At 37.2% G+C, this 23,233-nt stretch overlaps 1 protein-coding gene across 1 annotated transcript in view; it reads right to left on the minus strand.

Annotated features, from left to right (window-relative positions):
- LOC119900352 (receptor-type tyrosine-protein phosphatase-like N) overlaps positions 1 to 23,233 on the minus strand; it is a 51,181-nt gene that overhangs the window by 22,875 nt on the left and 5,073 nt on the right. Inside the window, exons 2-10 of the mRNA XM_038715215.1 lie at positions 16,398 to 16,448; positions 10,559 to 10,669; positions 10,317 to 10,422; positions 10,015 to 10,177; positions 8,374 to 8,857; positions 6,904 to 7,047; positions 6,486 to 6,520; positions 5,083 to 5,267; positions 1,627 to 1,713 (exon numbers count right to left, since the gene is read on the minus strand). Coding sequence (XP_038571143.1) covers positions 1,627 to 1,713; positions 5,083 to 5,267; positions 6,486 to 6,520; positions 6,904 to 7,047; positions 8,374 to 8,857; positions 10,015 to 10,177; positions 10,317 to 10,422; positions 10,559 to 10,669; positions 16,398 to 16,448 — 1,366 coding nt within the window. The remainder of the gene's footprint in view (positions 1 to 1,626; positions 1,714 to 5,082; positions 5,268 to 6,485; positions 6,521 to 6,903; positions 7,048 to 8,373; positions 8,858 to 10,014; positions 10,178 to 10,316; positions 10,423 to 10,558; positions 10,670 to 16,397; positions 16,449 to 23,233) is intronic.

Genomic DNA, 23,233 nt, shown 5'->3' on the forward strand with positions numbered 1-23,233 from the left:
AACAAATGAAGCCATTTTTAATAAATATAAATATATGTACATCCAAACATATGAAGAGCTTTTAATATGTGGCGCTTTCTTTTGGATTAAACTACACATGCAGCTGAAACGATTAGTCGATTGACAGAAAATTAATTGGCATCCAGCTTCTCAAATGTTTGCTGTAAATTATTTAAATTTATCTTTAATAGTTTTTATTTTTAATTTTAAGCATTAAATACTTTAACTTGGAATACTTTAAGTCTAGTGTAAATGCTTTTACTTAAAAAAGCAATTTCAATGCAGGAGTTTCACATATTTTGGTGCATTTTGTGGTGTTAGTACTTTTACTTGAGTAAAGGATCTAAATACTTCCTCTACCTGTGGTTTTACAGAGAAAACTCTGGCTTTCTGCTTCATGTATTCAAACATATTGTGTTTTAAACTTGTTCGGCTGTGTTTTTATAACTCTGGATGAATAACTGAAATATTAAACATGAACAGTGAAGCGGAACTAGACCCAGCTTCATCAGCAGATGTTTTATTCTGGTTTCTTCACTGCAAAAATCTCCACCTCATCTTAGCAACGCATTGTTTTTTCTGTAATTAAGTGGTTTCATTCCGTTTTATTGTCTTGTGACAGGTGAAAACATCTGTCAGAGCAACAACAATATTTCAGTGTTCTTACTTCAAATCAACTTGTTTCATGGATATTCTAAAGTATTTTTTATTCCTTATCTCAGGATTCAGTTTTCATTGTTTGGGACGTTTTTCATAATCTTTTATTCTTGGTGTGTTCTGTAATTTTAGGATTATTGTTTACATTTTTTAGCTTCACAATGATCTTCTTTTTTTTTTTTTACGTCTGAATTTAATGGAAATTGATTGCAGTTAATTGTAATTTACGTCGGCTCCATAAAGACTATTATTAATCACATCAAGTTATTTATTCACTTCTTGTTTTTCATATTTTTTCTTTTCTTTTTGGCAGTTTTTGTATGATTATATATATACATTAACATAATATTATGTTTTTACCAACGTAATTACATATTTATTATATAATAAAAGAACACAATGATATAATAATATAAAATAAAATAATATATTGATATAATAATCTAATATAAAATAACTTAATGATATAATAGAATTAAAAACACAATATTTTACTTGTAAAATCAGATCCCCTATTTTCTTTCAGTTTGATAATGTGGGATTTGAACTCTTTTCTTTTCCTCTTCACACAAACATGACTTGTATTTTTAGATTATTTATTTATTCTTACTCTGTGTGGACGACTAGCAGCCACTTTATGGGAGCTATGAGGACTTGAATAAAGACTTTCAGACCAAAACAACTTGATAAGGTGGAGAAAGTTTTAGGTCAAAAGTCAGGGGTCAGTGTCAGGTGCAAAGGTTAGTCCAAGCAGGGAAAAGGTAAGCAGAATAAAATCATGCAGAAACCAGCACCATGCTGCTCAGCTCCACACGCTTTTATGTCTCAGCGTCAGGGCCAAAGATTTAGGTTAACCCCATGAAATAAAAGTCAGGGATCCACCAAACGTGCTCAGGAGGCTCCAGAGGCATCGGAGGTGTTTCACATATGTTAGTGAGGGTTCAGGGCCGCCGGCGTCCTCGGTCCTACCTGATGTTGATGAAGGCGCCGGTGGAGAGGCCGATCCTCTCTGACAGACGCTCCAACAGACGCACCCCGTCGTTCAGACTGAGGGGGCTGCGGTGACAAAACGCACACATTCACACACACAAACACACACGTACATACACACACACACACACACACACACACACACACACACACACACACAGAGACACACACACACAGAGACATACACACACACATACACACACACACACACACACACACACACACACACAGACACACACACACACACACACACAGACACACACACACACACACACACACACACACACACACACACACACACACACACAGACACACACACACAAACACACACACACACACACAAACACACACACACACACACACACACACACACACACACACACACACAGACACACACACACACACACACAGACACACACACACACACACACACACACACACACACACACACACACACACACAGACACACACACACACACACACACACACACACACAGACACACACACACACACACACACACACACACACACAGACACACACACACACACACACACACACACACAGACACACACACACACAGACACACACACACAGACACACACACACACACATACACACACACACACAGACACACACACACACAGACACACAGACACGCACACACACACACACACATACACACACATACACATACACACACACACAGACACACACACACACACACACACACACACACACACACACACACACACACACACACACACACACACACACACACACACACACACACACACACACACACACACACACACACACACACACACCTGGTTTCTCTCACTTCCTTCTCTTATTACTTTTCTTCCATCAGTTTCTACTCTTCTCTGTTTCTTCCTTCAGCTGTTCATTTACCTTCCTTACTTTTTCTTCTTTCCTTCCTGATCTTTAACTTTAACTGAGTGACCAAAAAATTCCAAAAAGCAATTACATAAATAAAAATAAATAAATCTTTCTTTGATTCCTATATTTTACTTTACTCTTTTCTTATTTAATTCCTTTTACTTTCTCTCTTTCCTGCTGTCCTTCCCCTTTGCTCTCATCATATCTTCCTTTCATTCCCTTTGTTTACTTTTCTTTTTCTCTCGTTCTGTCCTCCTTCTGTATGTCCTTACTTTTACTTCTTTTTCTTTAACTGTCTTTCCTCATTTCCTTCTCTCCGTCATTCTTTCCTTCCTCCTTTTACATTTTGTTGCATCTTAACTTTGTTTCTTTCACTTTATTTTCTTCTTTCCTACTTTCAGTCTTTCTGCTGTTGTTCTGTTTCTCCCACCTTTTTTTTATCGGTCTTCTTTCTTTCTTTCTTTCTTTCTTTCTTTCTTTCTTTCTTTCTTTCTTTCTTTCTTCTTTCTTTCTTTCTTTCTTTCCTTGTTTATTTGTTTGTTACTTTCTTTCTGTGTTTCTTTCTTTCTTTCCTTGTTTATTTGTTTGTTACTTTCTTTCTGTGTTTCTTTCTTTCTTTCCTGTTTATTTGTTTGTTACTTTTTTTTCTTTTTTCTTTCTTTCTTTCTTCTTTCTTTCTTTCTTTCTTTCTTTCTTCCTTGTTTATTTGTTTGTTACTTTCTTTCTGTGTTTCTTCTTTCTATCTTTCTTCTTTCCTTGTTTATTTGTTTGTTACTTTCTTTCTGTGTTTCTTTCTTTCTTTCCTTGTTTATTTGTTTGTTACTTTCTTTCTTCTTTCTTTCTTTCTTTCTTTCTTTCTTTCTTTCCTTGTTTATTTGTTTGTTACTTCTTCTGTGTTTCTTTCTTTCTATCTTTCTTTCTTTCCTTGTTTATTTGTTTGTTACTTTCTTTCTGTGTTTCTTTCTTTCTTTCCTTGTTATTTGTTTGTTACTTTCTTTCTTTCTTTCTTTCTTTCTTTCTTTCTTTCTTTCTTTCTTTCCTTGTTTATTTGTTTGTTACTTTCTTTCTGTGTTTCTTTCTTTCTATCTTTCTTTCTTTCCTTGTTTATTTGTTTGTTACTTTCTTTCTGTGTTTCTTTCTTTCTTTCCTTGTTTATTTGTTTGTTACTTTCTTTCTTCTTTCTTTCTTTCTTTCTTTTTCTTTCTTTCTTTCTTTCTTTCCTTGTTTATTTGTTTGTTACTTTCTTTCTGTGTTTCTTTCTTTCTATCTTTCTTCTTTCCTTGTTTATTTGTTTGTTACTTTCTTTCTGTGTTTATTTCTTTCTTTCTTCTTCTTTCTTTCCTTGTTTATTTGTTTGTTACTTTCTTTCTTTCTTTCTTTCTTTCCTTGTTTATTTGTTTGTTACTTTCTTTCTTTTTTTCTTTCTTTTTCTTTCTTTCTTTCCTTGTTTATTTGTTTGTTACTTTCTTTCTTTCTTTCTTTCTTCTTCCTTGTTTATTTGTTTGTTACTTTCTTTCTTTCTTTTTGTCTTTCTTTATTTCTTTTTCTTCTTTCTTTCTTTCTTCTTTCCTTGTTTATTTGTTTGTTACTTTCTTTGTGTGTTTCTTTCTTTCTTTCTTTCTTTCTTTCTTTCTTTCCTTGTTTATTTGTTTGTTACTTTCTTTGTGTGTTTCTTTTTTTCTTTCTTTCCTTGTTTATTTGTTTGTTACTTTCTTTGTGTGTTTCTTTCTGTCTTTCTTTCTTTTTTCTTGTTTATTTGTTTGTTAATTTCTTTCTGTTTCTTCCTTTCTTTCTTTTCTTCTTTCTATCTTTTTTCTTCCTTCCTTTCTTTCTTCTTTCTTTCTTTCTTTCCTTGTTTATTTGTTGTTACTTTCTTTCTGTGTTTCTTCCTTTCTTTCTTTCTTTCTTTCCTTGTTTATTTGTTTGTTACTTTCTTTGTGTGTTTCTTTCTTTCTTTCTTTCCTTGTTTATTTGTTTGTTACTTTCTTTGTGTGTTTCTTCTGTCTTTCTTTCTTTTCTTGTTTATTTGTTTGTTAATTTCTTTCTGTTTCTTCCTTTCTTTCTTTTTTCTTTCTTTCTATCTTTTTTCTTCCTTCCTTTCTTTCTTTCTTTCTTTCCTTGTTTATTTGTTTGTTACTTTCTTTCTGTGTTTCTTCCTTTCTTTATCTTTTTTCTTCCTTTTTGTCTTTCTTTCTTCCTTTCTTTCATTCTTTCTTTCTTTCCTTGTTTATTTATTTGTTACTTTCTTTCTTTCTTCTTTCTTTTTTCTTTCTTTCTTTCTTTCCTTGTTTATTTGTTTGTTACTTTCTTTCTTTCTTTCCTTGTTTATTTGTTTGTTACTTTCGCAGTAATTTTTTCTGCTGAATAGTTAGTGAATAGTTCGTCTTCTGATGCCTTTAATTTTCCGTCCACACACAAACTCCAGTCCAAACATGAAAACGGTAGAAAAACCTCCACAACTCGACACATTCATTCACTCAAACACATCCAGTCGTCCTGATTGGTCGAACCACATGGAGGAAATACGCCTACTGTACCTCTGATTGGTGACGATGTAGCCGTACTCCTCTGCCTTGGCCGCCGGTTCGTTAGGCCTCAGTTGTTCCTGGTTGGCTGCTAAAGCGGGAGTCGTGTCTTTCTGGCCTTCTTCTGGTTTGGGTGCTTTGACGGTGGAGGTTGGAGCCTCGGGGACCATCTTATAAGCCATCGAACCCTCTGTGATCTGATGGATAAAGATTAACAAAGACATAAGAGAGAGAAAAAAACAAGCATGGGGTTTTTTGTGCCTATGTTCTCTTAAGTGCTTTACTGTACCACTGCATTTCAACTTGTTAATGTATCGAGTACATAAACGTTGCCTTTTTCAGTCTAATAACATTTTGGGAAGCTTCAGTACACCAAGTATTGATCACCAGTGTAAATGGCAGCTTCATTATTTCTCCAGAAACCAACCAATAATCTGAAACGAGAACATTTATCTGCAACAATTTTGACAAACAATAATAATTTGTACTAACATATTTATTAATACTTTAATTAATTATATTTCAAAGTAAAAAAAAAAAGCTAAATAAATAAATAAAGCAGTGATACTAGCTTCTCTGAATATTTCCTGGTCTTGTATGATAGTATCTCAGTATCTTTGGACTGTTGATCAGACAAAACAGGACATATGGATTTGTTAACTTTTTTGCACTAAATGATCACTTAATAAAGTAACCTACTCCTTTGCTTAGATAAAATCGACGTGAACAGTACAAACTAAAATAATTAAAGTGGTATCTTTCATCCACAAAGTTTTAGCTGAGCTCTGTCTCTACATCACAGTAACAACTTTCTGTCCACTGACTGCCTGCAGGGTAGCTAGTGTTTGGAAGGGAGAGGAGAGCTGTGTGCTGCAGCTCAGTGTGTTTTTCCACCGGTGGTTTTGAGGGCGTGTCTGACTAGCCGCTAGGCTGTGACGTCACAGTGATCAAAGGGAAGCGGCTGGACTACAAACGAGCTGTTTTCAGGCAGTTCAGAGCAGAGTTTTCTGCTGAAACCTGTTACATACACAAAAAAGATATATGACTCAATAAAGGAGAGGGAAAAAGCAAAAAAGCACAATATGACTGGTGGTCTGCTAAACAGATTCTCTACTACTTATATGGTTTTATTTTATTGGTATTTATTTTATATTCAGCATGGCTGAATAAATCAAATCTTGTCTTGAACTTTAATTAACACCTGAACATATTTTCACTTTGCAACCTGTACATTTCATATTTATCTTTTTGATTCAAGAGTTTTTTTTTTCTTGTTTTTAAACCTGGACATTAAATTTGAATTCCTAAATAGTCTAAATAAATTTTCTACCAGTCAAAAACATACCCCCCTGCAAATAAACTATTGTTGATAAAGAAGTGTTAAAAATGTTTGTGGTTAAAAGTAACATGCTCACCTTTTTTCCTGTGGCAGCATTGTTTCCATATTTATCTGAATAGTAAACAAATACACAATATAATCATCAATAACACAAACAACAAAAGAGACTTAAATGTATTTAGACACAATACTTAATCAGCTGTGGCCTGGGTACAGAGCGGGATCAGTCCGTTATTTATATTAAATTTAACTGAACTTAACATTTGTCACATTTTCACACCAACAGACAAAAACCAGCAGATTTTTAGGCCATTTTAGTCGCTTTAATTATGCTTCTTGAATTTGTGCATGTGAGATAAAATAAACTAAATATATATACAGTGGATTAAACAAAGGGCAGATTATTATTAACTGAGGTGTCAGTATTCTGCTTGAACAGCAGCAGCAACAAGCGAGAGATGAGCAGATGACGTTGTCGTCTGAGCAGACCGAACCTTTGGTCTGTTTGTGGGCGTAGGAGCTCTCCAGCTGGAGCTGCTTCAGGGCGGCCGGCAGGTTGTCTTTCTGCTCGGGGGACAAATCCTTCACGTCGAGGCCGTAGTGGTCGAGCAGCAGAGCCAACCTCTGCAGAGAGCGCTCTGTAAAAAACAGACAGATGCAGAGCTCAGAAATCCTGGCTGAACTTTACTTCCCATTTTTTGAGACTTCCTCCATCAGAGGGAAATACTGAGGCTTCTTACTCCACTACTCCAGATTTTTGCATTTAACATGTGATAAACATGTTTGAAGTAGTGGAAGAAGTAGCAGTCCTTTGTGTTGAAAAGTGTTTGGGACATACGGGCTCAGATTAGGGGTGTGATGATGCACTTTGATCACCAGAAGTGATGATGCGCGAGAAGAAAACCAGAAGATGTTTAACACTATTTTGAGGAAATCTGAAATGCTGATATATGTGTGATATATTTGGTCTCCTCTCCCAGAAAATTGGAGCATTAAACACTTAATTTCCTGCATTCTGGAGACATCTTCTGATCCAGTTTATGGTGGAAATGTTCAGCTGGCAGGTGACAATTCATAAATAGAAAAATAAAACATATTACAGTAATCAGCTGATTGGGTTTTTATTTTTTTAGCTTAAGTTACTTTTTTTGGACATTTGTTTCTTCTATATTTAAATTGCATTGCGTGTTTTGTTATTATGCAAATAAACCTTTCTCAAAGCATTTTCATTAGTTACTTTTGTTGGTGCAAGGTATTTTCAGAACATTTTTGACAAATGCTTTCAAAAAGGGATGGGGACAAAATCAGCAATTTCAAAAAGTGGCGGGGACACCTGTAAATGACACCTGTGGTAGTCCTGCATTTACACTACCTGAAGTATTAGCATCAACATTTATTTAAAGTACCTACGGAAAAGTAGTTGTTATATAGAATGGCCTATTTCAGAATAATGTATAATTTAATATTGGTGCATTAATATATTCATAACTTTATTATTGCAGCTGGTAACTGTGGCTAATGACACATATATATGTTTATATGCGGCTGGGTAGCTTGTGAAAGGAGAACTCTTCTAATTCCTTCACTACTTTTCACCCTTGCTCACTTTTTCATTTCTTCCTCTCTGCTCGACTGCAGATATCTGACAGCTGAAATCAATGACATAATTTAGAAGACTCAGATTTTATATTCAACATGTAATAAATAAGTCTGTTGTCGGGTGAAAATCTTTTATCGCCAGCGTAGTGAATTGAAAAAAATCCATCAAAACCTTCTTCCTTTTGTGACTATTTTTCTTTTCTCTTTCCTTCCTTTGTAAACACAAACTTGTAGTTAGAGCCAAACTCTCCTTCCACATAGTTGCTTGGATAATGTGACATTAATTTGATCATTATTTTATATTAATGTAAAAGCACAGTAACACGTAAGAATTTCTGTTTGCACATCTTTATTTTCTCTCTCACCATCCAGTCCTGACAGGGCGTCGTACTCTTCCTGCTCCTTCTTCTCCGCCTGCTCCTGCTGCTGCTGCTGCTGCTGCTGCTGCTTACTGAGCTGGGCCACCTGGGAAATGTAGTCCTCACCATAGTCCAGGGGGAAGTCCAGCTCCGGGAAGAAGGAGGAGGAGGAGGAGGAGGAGGAGGAAGATGAGGAGGAGGACAGTGAAGAGGGAAATCCTGCTGCTGCTGCTGCTGCTGCCGCCGCTCTGTGGCGGGAGAAGGACTGCACAGGAGAGGAAGAGGAGGAGGAGGAAGAAGAGGAGGAGGAGGAGGAGGAAGAAGGGGAGGTGAGGTAAAAGGAAACCAGGTCCTGGAGAAGCTGGCGGTCTCTGTCCAGAGAGCTTCCTCGGGATCTGGAGCGAGCAGGGGAGGCGAGGAGCGGAAAGGCTGGATTATCGTCCAGAGAGTTGAGGGAGCGCTCCTCCTGCTCCTGGTAGCCGTACTGCTGCTGCAACACACGACATATACAACAGACATTTTAGCCACTAGGGGATGAATGACACACATTTTATGATTTTATAAAGCTGTTCAAGGTGAAGTGTTAGCAAACAGGTGACTACTTCCACATCCAGCAGACACAGAGCAACATGATCAGACCATTGGAGCTGTGTTTGTGTCCGCCTGATTTTTCCAAGTCCAACTCAACTTTTAGCTCTGGTTTTGGTCACCACCAAGTCTCTTTAGCTGCTAAATGCTCCACTTTCTTTAGCAATTAGTTTCTTCCTCTGCTGTTTACTGCTGAGTAAAAAGCTCCGTTCGGTGTCATAGTCACGTCTACATTCATGATAGCGGCAGGTTTATTTGATTTAAGTTGTTTAAAACCTTTTTAAAAGCCAATTTTAGCAAAACAAAGACCAGTTTTCTGAGGAAAATGATCTTAAAATTCAAAATCCTCTAGGAAGCTTTTGACAAAGTTTATCTTACTTTGTCTAATTTGCAACATTTTGAATAAATACATGTATGAAAGGTTTTTATTTATAAAATGTAAATAATTTATTGTGCTTGAGGAATGATTTAATAGTCTGAATTTGAGGCAATGTTTTACGATAAAAGGCTAAACTTTGGATGCAGTTGCCATATTTGTGAGTAACATTTAATAATTTGTGCAGAAGGTGTGATAGTTGTTCTTTTATTTATTTATTTATTTATATATTTATTTATCTGTCAGACCCTCAGATTGATCCTGTGACCCCTCTGGGGGGGGGGGGGGGGGGGGGGGTCCAACCTCAGGTTGGGAACCACTACAAAGGCATTCAAATACTGTTTTCACATCTGCATATTAAAAATGTAATCAGGTAAACTTTCAATGTCTTTTCCTGTATTCAAACTGCGCAACATTAAGACATGTTTCTGTCAAAATCAGACAGGAAGTGACTGAGACTTTACTTTTGAGGTCATTTTTGTTCCTGATATTGTTTTAATGTCTATCCATTTAGTCGGTTAGTTTATAATTTAACACATTTTGGACAAAGATGCACTGAATCTAATCAGAGCAGCAGTCTTAAACCATCAGCTGTACTGAATCACATTTAATATCAGCATTATTTAATAATGAAAAGTCGGCAACAAATGGTCCATCAGTATTTGTGTCCTTGTCATTCTCACCTGGTGGTAGGTGTAAGGGTCCAGCAGCGGCGTCTGCATGTGGACGGAGGATTGGGAGGGGTCGAGGATCATGTAGTCCACATACTGCTGCATCAACTCTGAGTTAGCTGGACCCTCGGGCCCCTGAACTCTCCTCTGACTGGGGCCCGACAGTCTGGACAACCTGGCACATAAAAAGACATTCACTCATTTAAAAAATCCCCCCTTTTTTTTCTAAATCAAACAAGTAGAAGTTTGTGTATTTAACATCCTACTGGTTTGTGTTGTTCTGTACTGGACTGATAAGCGGAGGTTTGTCTTACTGTTTGGGCGACTTCTCACGGAGTCTGGAGGAGGACCCGACTGTGGGGACGTGACTCAACTCCCGGCTGATGATCGCCTGCGTGATGTCGTCCTTCCACGTCAGACCTGCGCAGCCACGGGGGGAACAGAAATGTCATTTCCATTTTACATCTCACTACTACTTCTCACCTGTTGCGCTGGTGAGAGGAAATTAAAGTCTAATTCACCTGAAGCTGTAAACGTCACTGTAAAAGAGACTCACCTTGCACCATCAGGTCTTTGAGGACTTCCTGCAGCTTGTGCAGGACGGGTACAGACACCTGGTACTGGATTGGCTCCTGGTGAGGAGCCCGGCACTGTCCGAACAAGCCATCTGTACAGGAAGAGACCAACCGGTCAGAGCAGCACTGACACACACAAAGTTTCACCTATGAGGACAGTTTATAGGTTTACATTCATTTGTATCCTGATCTGAATTTAAAAAACAAAATGAAGACTAAAAACAGCACCACAGAGACTCAGAGTCAGTTATTTTCCTCCTCCATCGCTACGCTTTAACAGTAAATAAGTAGAATCAGTACAACGCTACACAAGACACAATCAAGACTTTTTATTTGGATGATGTTTGACTGCATTGCAGCAAAAGTTGAGCCACCAGCTCAGTTTTCTTTGCCGAGCCATCTGCAACGGCAGCCCCACTGTGCCATCATAGCGGTGTGATTGAAATGGACAAGAAGGCTGCAGCATTTTTGTCACCCACAGCAGGACATCCCAATTATAAATGCCAAATTACAAATAAATTAAATTGCTTTCTCACTTAGCTCTAGTGTTGTCCATCTATGCAGATTCTGAGATATATTTCTCTAAGTTTTCAGCCTCAAATTCAACACAAATTAAACCAAATGAAACCAATCCGAGGGGTTGCAATATGATTACCCAGACAAGACAAAAATCCTCTATAACACAAATTATTTTTATTACTTTCCCTTATATAGATACTAATATTAAATGCTTAATTTTTTGATTCAGAACCACACTAGATAAAACACATTACACGTGTTTAAAGAAACAAAGCGGATCGTTTGTTCAATGCAAGCTCATATAGCAATTGTAAGTTTCTTTGGATGAAAGCGTCAGCTAAATGAATAAATGTAACTCTGGTTCCAGTTCTCACCACTGTACACATTATAATCCGGTAGACTGGCTGTCACTAAGTCGACGAAAACAATTGAATTTGTATATTTTTGTGTACAAGGCCATGCTGGGTTAACTGCCGGTTTATTTATGTAATATCCTGAAGAAGTTATTCCAGCAGTTTTTCCTCTCTGTTCCACCAGGTGTCTCTCTTTTCAGGTTTCAAGAGTTTTCACTGAGCTGGGAAAAAAGCATTCTCTTACTTTGCTCCCAGGACTTTGCAAAATGTACTACATCTAAATGATATAGTCCCATTGCATGAATTTAAAGCCATGTTGAAACACCGTGTATCTCAGAAATATAACTACCTCATGTGAGCTGTATTTCCTGCCTTTCTTTTTATAAGTGACGTTTGTTTCACTGTCGGCTATGTGTTTATTTTTATTTCAGTTGTAACTGGTGTGCCGTCTTGGCCAGGTCTCCCTCGGAGAAGAGATTTCAATCCCAAGGGACTTCCCGTTAAATAAAGGTTAAATAGATAAAAAAAATTTCAAGGCACAAAAATGATCATTTTCATATTGAAGCCTGGAATGAGTTCCTCCTTACTTGCCTTTTTCTCTAACCTTTGCCTTTTTAATATTAAATAATTGATTAATTTACCTCCACATTCATTATTTTAAAGGGTCACGATTGGGAAGCACTGCACCGGAATTTTTTATTTGGGTAAACTGATCCTATAAACCCTGTGAAAACCCAAAGCAGCTTAGCATCCGCTGGACGCAGGTGAAAGCTGTCCTCAGTCCACTGGGTCAAAGCCTGAAACTGGTGTCCAAGTAGGACGTCAGGCAGACAGAGAAACAAACAAACAAAGATTTATGTATCTATACATGAGAACATATTTTATTTGAACCAAGATAATATTTTGAGATCTGATTCTTGGACTGAATAGCAGCTTGACATGATGTACAAATGTGCAAGTAGACACTCAAAGCTACACGTCCTCCTACATTATAGTGAATGGAAACACACACAAGCACAAGTGCAATGAGATGGACTGGTGGTGTTTAAATAAAATGTACACAAACAATATATAGTACACAAATACGTGTACGAGCCTCCAAATGCACGCTCAACTTCACACGTGTAGACACAGTGAAGCGCAATGTGTGTGCGTGTGCGTGGGCTGTGGTGAGTCATCACCTCTTACTCCCTCCTTCTCTCATCAAACACTCACACTCGCACGAGGGAGACACACAGTCGTCAGGCAAGTGATGTCACTGTTGTCATAGAGACGGCCGGGGCGAGCAGCCATTGGCAGAGAGCGGCTGACGGAGGGAGACCTTGTTTACGTTGCACTCTTCTTTGTCTCTTTCACTCTCTCCCTCTCTGTGACGCTCTTTCCCCCTTTTATGTCTTGAATCTCATAGAGAAACCAATCAGTTTTCACGCACTCACATTTCAACACTCAAATGACGACTGAGACTAAGCGCACACTGAAATGTAGTAGTTACGTCTGCTGAATTTAAATTTTTCACGCATATAGATTACAGATGTTTAAAGAAACAAAATAGGTAATTTTTTCATTGCAGTCTGGGATGTATTTATTTTACTTAAATATCCACAGATTCCTGATGTTTAAGAACACAAACTAGACTGTTTTTTAATGCAGCCTTTGGTTATTTTGTTTATACAGCCAGGAATGTATTTATTTTGCTCAATATCACAGTGTTATAACACAGATTGCAGGTGTTCTAAAGCACAAAATGAATGTTATTTTTAATGCAGTCTGGTATGTGATTTAACACAGATTACAGTTACAATGTAATGTTTTAAAACCAATTTGTTTCAGAGTTTAAACGCAAATAACAGATGGGCCGTTTTTTTGTGCAGTCTAGACATTTTTTAATATTTATATATAGAGTTTGTATGCAAATATTTACTATTACTGATGTTCAAGGACACTAAATTGTCAGTTTTTTTAATGCAGTCAGGAATGTACTTATTTTGCTCAATATCACAGTGTTTTAACACAAATTGCAGATGTTCTAAGACACAAAATGGATCATTTTATTAATGCATGTTTCAGGCTGCAAAATGTAATGTTTTTGAACAAAGTCTGGAACTAAGTTTATGTAATTTTGAAGCAAACTTGTTGGAGAGTTAATGCGCAGTCTAGATTTATTTATATTTATATATCTTTATGTAAATATTCACTATTGCTGATGTTCAAGGACATAAAGTAATCAGTTATTTTAATGCAGTCTAGAATAAAACCGATGTAAAACAAATATTCCAGAGGTTTAACAAAGATTACAGATATTTCAGAATATGAAATGCATTGTGTGTGTAATGCAGTCTGAGATTGCCCCTTTTCACGAGTTCAGCACAGGCGCTTTCTCAGAGCATCATCACACACACGTTGTCGTGAGACCTCACTATGAATGCCGCTCATGTTTCCCAAATGTTCCCGTCTCCTGGAAACAGGGAACAAAACATCCTCAAGGCGGACACAAAAACATGCCGCCATCAATATTGCAGCTGTCTCTGAAGGCTGAGACACACAGGTGCACGGTCACGCTCGTGCACGCTCTTCTAATGAAATCCTAACCGTGTTTGAGCAGGCAGGAAGGAAGGAGGAAACCCACTAAGAGATTACAGACGAACCAGCTCCTGACTGTTTGATGGACAGAAGACACGTCATAGCTCCTGGAGCCTGCTGGGATTGATTACTCACCGTAAGTGTATTTACTATTTTCATCACGTTGCATTCAGGGCACCGTTAATATGAGCTTCCTACTGGGGAATAAAGTGTCCACGTCAGCCTTCCGGAGGAGGATATCTAAGGTGCTTTAGCGCCAACTTGAGTGTGTGAAAGAGATTACAATAGATGTAATAGCTTTAAAGGGTCAGTTCACCCAAATCACAAATATTTCCTACTTGTTGTAAACCACCGTGCCCTAATACTGAAACGCCAGAATAGGTTGTTTGCTAAAACAACATACAGTATATGACTGTGGCGTGTACCAGGCGAATAGGACCTTCCTTGTCATGGTAATATCAAACACATGGTTAACGTTGGTAAATGGTCACAGTTTGATTTGGTTTAGGCCCCAAAACTACTTGGTTAGATTTTGGAAAAGATCTTCTGGGTTAAAATAAGAAAGTTTATTTACATACATATGTTCAGTTACATTGTGTGTTAATGTAAGCACAGAAATTAAAATCAGACCGTTGACCTTTGGTTTTTGCCCTCCTGGGTGAAAGTGTTGTGTTTGTTGTTTTTTATAATATACCTCACTGACTTCCTCCTTTGCTCCCATCATAATAACTACTTGAGGTTGCCACCTAACAATAAACGTAAATGTGGGTCTGCTCGCACAGACGACCTCTACGGCCGCACTTTCAACTCGTTCTCCTCCCAGGAAATCACAAACAGTATGAACGCTTTAACACCCTTTGGTGTAGCTTTTTTTTATGCCCTGGGTTATAAGTGTAGGGCTCAATAGCAGTCAAGTTAGCAAGAATAAATATGCAATGTCCAGTTAGAGTTTCAAAATGAAACTAGTGTAGTGAAACATCACGTGGTTAACACTGTAAAATGCTGTAAAATGCTGTAAAACATCGACTTGAAAAGATCATGGTTTGGGTTTGATGTTACAATATGTGACAATATGTTAGATAACGCTACTTACGTAAGTTACGTAACATCACTAAAAGGAATAAAATTGGTAATTAACAACAATATGTTTCACATTGTTTCACCTTTCACAATAAAAGTCCCAATAAAAACTACATCCACTGAGGTTTGTGGACTTGTTGCTCAAATCTCATTTTTAAATAGTTTTAAATGACTCAAATTAAATTCCATTGACCTTCATCGCACAGGGATGGCAGCAGAAGTCAAAACCAGTAAATATAATATAATATATAAATATTTCCCCAATTTGTCTGACTAAAATGCATGTAGTGAGTGCTTTTCTGTCTCTTTCAGATGTAAGAAAGAAAGAAACGATTAGCGTCATACTATAAACTGAACCTTTATTTAAAAGGAACCTACCTTTATGTAACCTTTAATGGGCTAACAGTAAATACTAGTAGAGGTAAAGTTAATGAACTGACTCTTAATTGTTATTTACAGCAATGTCTAGCTAAGGATTGCTAGCGTTAGCTAACATTAGCCACCAAAAGCCACCATATTAGGGTACAGGGTTAGTGTACTAAAATGATCTAATGTTTTTGAATTCATTAAACCTCTGATTTGTAAAAGAAAGATTTATGTTATGTTTTTAAAAGTTGCTAAAACTTCCTTAATGGGATAATAAAGGTTCCACAGAAACACGACACATTGTGCAGAAGCTAATAAGGACGGTCAGTAAACCATGTTGTTCCAAACAGAAATGTCTCAACAACTATTGGATAGGTTGCCATTAGTGATCCTCTAACCTTTACTCTAGCGCCACCAGCAGGCCAATTTCAATTTGTTCCATTCCTTGTTTTAAAGATCTGCAAAACTAATGGCATTTCCATTCACATTCATACCGTATTAGCATTCATCTCAAAGCACTGCTGCTCCTCATGCAGTCTTGTTTTTTTTTTTTTTTTACAGCTATCAAAGCTCTCCCTGTGGGAAAAATGTTGTCTGGTTTTCCAATTAGAAGAATTCGTATCATTGTACACAGAAACCTCCCAGCTGTGAGGATTTTGAAGATGCTACATCAAAGCTGAGCGCTTAAGTGGAAGTAATGATCGCCCTCTGGTCAATCAGAATAGAGTTTGATATGGTCACGGCATATTAAATATCACTCTGTACTCTGTTTCATCTCTCTGCTCTGAATGCAGGGTTCATCCCTACAGCAGCCATTTTGATTTATTAGTCTGTTTACAGAAGTACAGCAGAAAGTAAAAACAGGTAAAGCAGGTTCGACTTTGGACACTTTGTGATGGAAATGTAAAACTCGAACACTCACCATCGTTGCACAGCTGATCCCTCGGACAGAGCTTCTTTTCAAACAAACAACCTGCACAAGCAAAAACAAAAACACACAGAGAAACATCAATTTAAAAAGAAGCTGCGAAACAACCAGTGTCCCTACAAACATACTGTCTGTGTATTCAGCTAACCAGCCTTCTTTAACATCAAACTTTTTATGCCAGAATTTTACACCGAAATATGTTGTTACTTGACTGGAATTTAATAAAACAAAGATTTTTGGGCAATGTTAAGTTATGTTAATATGTTTCAAGGCAATAGTTTTATATTTCAGTTATGTTTTTACCTTTTTCAACTCTACTTTGTCAGATTACAAGTAGAACAGAACTTTGCCTTTTAATGCTGTAATACTGTAATAACATCAATCTTTAAAATCCCACACGAATTAAGTTTATTATAGGACACAAATAAAGGTAGACATATGTTGGGGAAACCCCAACCAGAGCGGGCAGCTACATTGGATATCAATGTTGTGTTGCCAAGTGATCAGAATATACAGTTGACCTTTTCCCATGTCCTATGAAATCTGTTGCGAGGCAGTAAATGGCAGCAGATGTGCAGCGTTCTGGTTATTTACGCCTGCGTGTGTTGGTTTTCATTAAGGATTTATATAATCCTGTGTATTATTCATGCATCCTGTGATAAGAAAACACACTTGCAGTAGTAGCACAACGCTCACTCCCCCAGTGATTTCACTTCCTTCATTCAAGCTGTTTGTACGTTTATTTCCATTTTGATTATTGTTTCCACTCTCTGATGTTAGAGGCGGCAGTTTGGATTTCAGTAAAGCTGCCGGAGTGATGTCAGAGGCCTCAAAAGTGATTACAACACTAATTTGGGTGAGGCTGAAGTGGGCAGCAGAGCAGAAATTTCAAAAACAGGCTGCACTGTAAAAATCTCCTTATCATAATTTGTGTAATAAAATATGTTTTTAACACTCAGTTATAGATTAATCTGGGTTGTAGGCAATTATTGAGGTGCCATCTCACTTGTAAATCTGCACACTGAATTTCAGTCGTGGCAACTTTCATTAAAGAAACTGATGTTTGCTCTGCAGTAAGTTATGTTTGGTAGTATATGACTCTTGGTGTCATACTACCAAACATACGCGTTGCAACAGTGAGATATTTAACAAAAAAGTCAGAGTATGGTGGTGGTTGGGGCGGACGGGAGTGCCAGAAACCGGACTTTCAAGCAAAAGGCCATCGTTCGTTTCCCTTGTGAAACAAAAAGTCTTCAGTGAGTGTTTTGTATTCGTTAAGTTGCATAACTTAGCAAGGTAACGTGACGAAACTTGCGTAAGTTAAGTCACGTAAGTAACGTTATTTTAAGCTAAACCGTGAGTTTAGCTAGTAGTTTGGTTGCGTAGACCTAACGAAATTGTGATGTTTTACAATGTTAACAACGCGCTATTTCAAAATTGCTTCGTTTTGCAACATTAACAAGTACTTTTATTTTGAAATTCCAACCAGACATTGCCAATATGAGTCCATATGTCATGAGATGGGAGTGAGAATGTGTTGCAATGGCTGTGTTCCTAGAGTTCAAAGACATCCAATTAGTTTGTAAACACAAATTAGTACAAATGAGTGATAAGTAGGTGATTAAAACACTTCAGCCCAGCCGCAATTAGTGATGTCAGTCCACTTTTGAGGAGAATGACTTCACTATGTAAACTCCTCACCTGTTTAAACACAAAGGACTCAGTTACAGACAAAAATGAGAAGAAGACTCCTCTCTCTCTTTTCTGCTCTACCACAGCCTCGTCTGATAGGTCAACTCAATCTGCTTTTTAAAAAAGCCTGACATCTGAGTATCGACTACACGACGACAAACTGCCTGTGCAGCAGCTATCATAGAGGGAATCTCCATTAAAATAGAAAGCTGAGACGCTGCTATGGACGGAGAGAGAGTCTCCCTCCGGAGAGAGAGTCTCCCTCCGTCCATCCGTCGCCGCCTCCGTCCACAAACTCCACATGATGACTAATCTCTGCCCTCTCTCCTCCGCCCACACATCCTTCCCTCCCTCCAGTCTTATCTCTTCATCCCTGTCCTTCCTCCTCGCCTCTCCTCTCTCTACAACTGCCTGTATCTAGAAGATCTCCCCTTCCTGCAGACTGTCCATCACTGTCATCAGTCACATCACACTCAGTCACCTCTTCTAATAACCATCACCGACTAATCAGAGGGAAGTTTGGTGTGATTGAGTATCTAATGAGCAGACCGATAGATGCACTGTAAAAAAAAAAAAAATGTCCAGCCTCATCTCACAGCACAAGATATTTTGTATGTAGGACATAAACTGCACGTTCTCCCTCCCAAATAATCACATATGGACGCTTGAAAAAGACAGCCTTGGCATCGCTTTTTAATGCCCTGGTTATCCCTTTATTTTAGGGCCATGCATTCAAGTTAGTAATGAATAAAGAGGCAACATCTGGTTAGACTTTCAAAGTAAAAGTGCTCTAAAACGGTTTGTCGTCAACATTGTGAAACATTTGGTTAGGTTTAGGAAAAGATCATGCTTTGGGTTAAAATATAGTTACTTATGTCACTTATGTTACGTAAGTTAAGTAACATTACTTGCATAACTTAAATAAGAACATTCAATGTTGACCTGTTAAAAGTGACGCTACAGGGTTTCCCCCAGTGTGTTATAAACTGACGCCAACGGGTGTTGACCATGCGTGAGAACGGGTTATATGTGTGGACTACAGGAGGTTTTAGGCATGAAACCAACAAGACTATCAGCAGAAACTTTTTGTTGAACAGCCACAAGTGGTGATTCTGGATAGCGGCACATTTACATACCTTTAATTTTCCAACATCCTTGAGTCAGTTGCTTTAAAGCAACCTTATCAAGCAAAAATGTAGTTTAACAACTGCAGAAGTACAGAGGAGCTATAAAGTCGGCAGACTGACACAGAAATGTCACAAAAATATCTATCTAAAGCAAGCTACCGTTAGCCACCATGAGCTACTAGTCATACTAGGCCAAGTAATGCTGTCGCAGCAAAACTCCAGAGTGTTGCATTTTATTATTTTATATATTTACCTTTAACAGTTCATAGAAAAATGAGTCTAAAAAAAGTCTAAAACTCTGCTTCACACATTTTCTAAAAACTAGACTCAACCTCTCGAAACAAGAAAATCTCAAATAAGTTGAATATCATTTAGAAATAAGTTCAAAATATAAAATATTTGCTTTACAGACATTTTTGTTGACATGATTTAGGAAAAGTACATTTTTGATACTCAGAATACTCAGAATACTTGGAATAGTGGTATAATTTTTTGGTTGAAATGCCATTAAAGTAATTCCTATACATTTAAGATTTGGTGGTCATTAAGGATTCATCATTAAGTATATTTACTTAAGTACTGTAAGAAAATATTAAAGTACAAATTAGAGGTATTTGTACTTTGTTTGAGTATTTTCTTTAATGCTACTTTCTACTTCTACTCCGCTTCATCTCTGACAGAAATATTGTACTTTTTACTTCACTACATTTATCTGACAGCTTCAGTTACTTTATAAAGTAAGATTTTTACAAATAGAACATATAAACAGTTTTAAAAAAAATAAAAATAAACTACCCAGCAGTTTATACAAGTACAGCTGAAACGATTAGTTGATTGACATAAATGTTATTGGCAACTATTTTCATGATTGTTTATTAAATCTGCTTGTCATGTCAGCAACCCCCGACAAACATCACTATACTAAAGGTACTTTTTACTTTTGATACTTGAGGTACTTTTGTACATTGATTCAAGCAGAAATTTAAATTGAAGACTTCTACTTTTAGTGGAGTAATATTTGGCAAGGGTATCTGTACTTTTACTCAAGTACAGGATGTGTGTACTTGGTCCACCACTGCATTTAAGGGTCTATAAGAAATCCAGTTCCATTAAAAATAAAATGACCCTACTTCCCAGCTGATTTATTATCTCAGTAAACACTTTGCTGATGAGTTTAAGGTCTCAGTCGCTAGTTTCAAGTCTTCTTCAACACAGCATGATGTTCATTTAGTAAATTATGGTAACATTTAGAGGAAAATACACCATAAAGCAGAGTATGTTTTATGGCGGGATTATCTATGATTGACAAGTCGTTACGGCACTGTGTAACTTTAACCAGTGCCGTCGAAAAAGGCTTGTCAGGAGTTGTCTGTTCACTTTCTGTGGTGAGTACATTTAGTTTTAAGCCTGTTGGTCGCCTGACAAAGTTATCAAAATGACAGTTAACGTGAATTAAAGATGCATCTAGCTAAGCAAGCTAGCTAGCTCCCCACACGGCCGTTAGCTCCACCGTCTCGTCCAAATATGGTCACGTCCGGTGCCAAAACTCAAAATGGAAGCGCCCTATTGGCCAAACTCAACAAGTATATCCAGCTGCAGCCCGCAGATGTGACGGAAGTTGAACTTCCAAATATGGTTTGTCCCGGAAGACAACACGCACAAAACGTGATGACGTTAATATAGAGTACAGTATAGATCCTAATGCTAACCGTTTTATTATTTAGAGGCCAACAACAGAACTTTAAATCCACTTCTGAGAAGTTTTGAGGCGAGAAATCAACTGTGTAGATTTACAATATCGGCAGTTTGACAAAAATTGACGGAGAATCGAAAATGTGTTCAAATGTCAATAACTTTAGGTGACTTCTGGGACGAACCGTATATGGAAGGTCAACTTCCGTAAACTTCCGTCACGTGTGTCTGCAGGCTGCAACGGGTGACGTCACCATGACTACGTCCACTTCTTAAGTATATGGCCTATATCCACTTGTCTTAGCTAGCTAACAAGCTAACAAGCTGTTTGAGATCAAAAAAACACAATTAGTAGCCATTTCTCAATACCCTACACACCTTATTCAATTCCATAATCAATAGAAATTTGTGTTTTTATCTTGAAACACGACAGAAAAAGCCACTGGAATCAAAAAAATGTAACTTGATTTGATAAAATATCTTTAAAAAAACATGTGGATTTGCACTGAAGTTCAAATATTATTCCTGCCCTTGTATATTTCATATACTTTCAAGCCTCGTTTACAGAAAAAAACTGTCTCAGTAAAAGGGATATTTTTGCAATAACATTGATTGAGCTGCAGTGAGATCTGAAAAGGTTTTAACCCGGGGAGTCATAGAAACAGACTCTGCAATAAGCTCTCCTGTTTGATTTAGTTTCACCACACAAACCGTGAAAATGACTCAACTCAGAGGCGGTTCCAGCCAGCAGCAGGTCGTTTACGTTTCTCTCCTCCAGCTTTTCTCTTCCTGTTTCACACACAAACTTCTTTTTCCAATTAAACTAATTTGAGAAGCAGTCTGGCTCTCTACCCTCCATCACTCTGTTGTTACAGCACCAGCTCCATTTTGTTTTGTGAGAACATGTAGTTCTGCCTGAGCAGGAACGCAGCCAACAGAATAAAAGCTTCACTATGTTTGGTGTCCTTACAGCATTAGTAAACGGAGACATTAAGAGCCATTTTATTAGTTTGTCCTCTGCTGACCTGGTGAAACGTATCCATCATATTATCGTTTCTTGTTTGATTTCCAGCTCTCTCTCTGTTTTTATTTTTATTTCTATATTGTTAGTGATTATGTTCAAAATAGGGTTGTAATCAGAGACTTACAAAACAATACAAAATACGCCTCAATTAATTGTATCAAAAATAAAATACATGTATTTTGTATTAAAATACACAAAAATACATTTGTAACATTGGACATGACAAAAAAAATATATATATATGTATCTTTTGTATAAAAATAACAGTATATAGCCTATTATTTTATTTTATTTTATTTATTTTAAATGTCACCATATTTATGTAATTAATACACATTTAATTACCTGTTAAGTTCTGTGTGTGTAGCATGGACTACAACTCTAAACAACAAAAATACTGAAAACAATCTTGTACAGTGTGTAGAAACCTGCTCTCTGTCCAATTAAAAGACATGGCTGTTGAGACCTATTTAGTCGCCTTTAAGAACAACAAACTTTCAAACATTTCCTGTGTGCAGATGGATTATTACTCCTGCAGATGAGAACAGTCTCTTAAATGGAGCTGAAGAAGGGAGGACTGTGTTAAATCCAGTCAGTTCGTATCTCTTAAAGGTTTCATACGCGCTCCAGCCGACCTGGTTTGATGAGTCATGGAGAAAGTATTTTGAAAATACAAGATTACTCCACTCTAAAGTATCTTGTTACAAATTACATGTCTGTCAAATACCAATTACAGAATACTTGATAGTAACAGAAATACTGCCTATCTCTGGTTGTAATAAATATGCAAAGAGTGTGCAAAATAGGACGTTCAACTTACAATATAATGCAATCAAACACAACACCTGCAGAGTTCAGTCGACACAGCCTCAACATCATAAACCTCAACAATGCACCACTCATAAAGCTGTTCAACTTTTAACACTCACCAGCACTGAACAGTGAATCTACGTGGCATAATGATATTTTAATCTCTTTTTCTCTTTTGGTTTCGTCAGTATAATGTCACAGGGACTCATATTAATAAGGTTAAAGCATTGATTAGTGGCATAATACAGTATTCCTATAATATTTCTATCTAATATTATTGGTCTGTTGGCACTTTTTGATTCCTGCATGGGCTCAGGTGTTTTCACTGACATTAGTGTAAGAACAAAACATCAGTTAATAAAAACGAGGGGATATAAGTGAGGCTTTAAAAAATAACATCTCCGACTAACAGCCAGCGTTGGTTTCTTTTCATCATCACCATGACCTTTCTCTCACCCTACCCAGTAGTTTCAGTTGCCTATAGG

The sequence above is a fragment of the Micropterus salmoides genome, unplaced genomic scaffold (genome assembly GCF_014851395.1).
Source record: "Micropterus salmoides isolate LMB-PRFRI ecotype aquatic unplaced genomic scaffold, ASM1485139v1 Ms_hic_scaffold_1, whole genome shotgun sequence".
NCBI classification, from domain to species: Eukaryota; Metazoa; Chordata; class Actinopteri; order Centrarchiformes; family Centrarchidae; genus Micropterus; species Micropterus salmoides.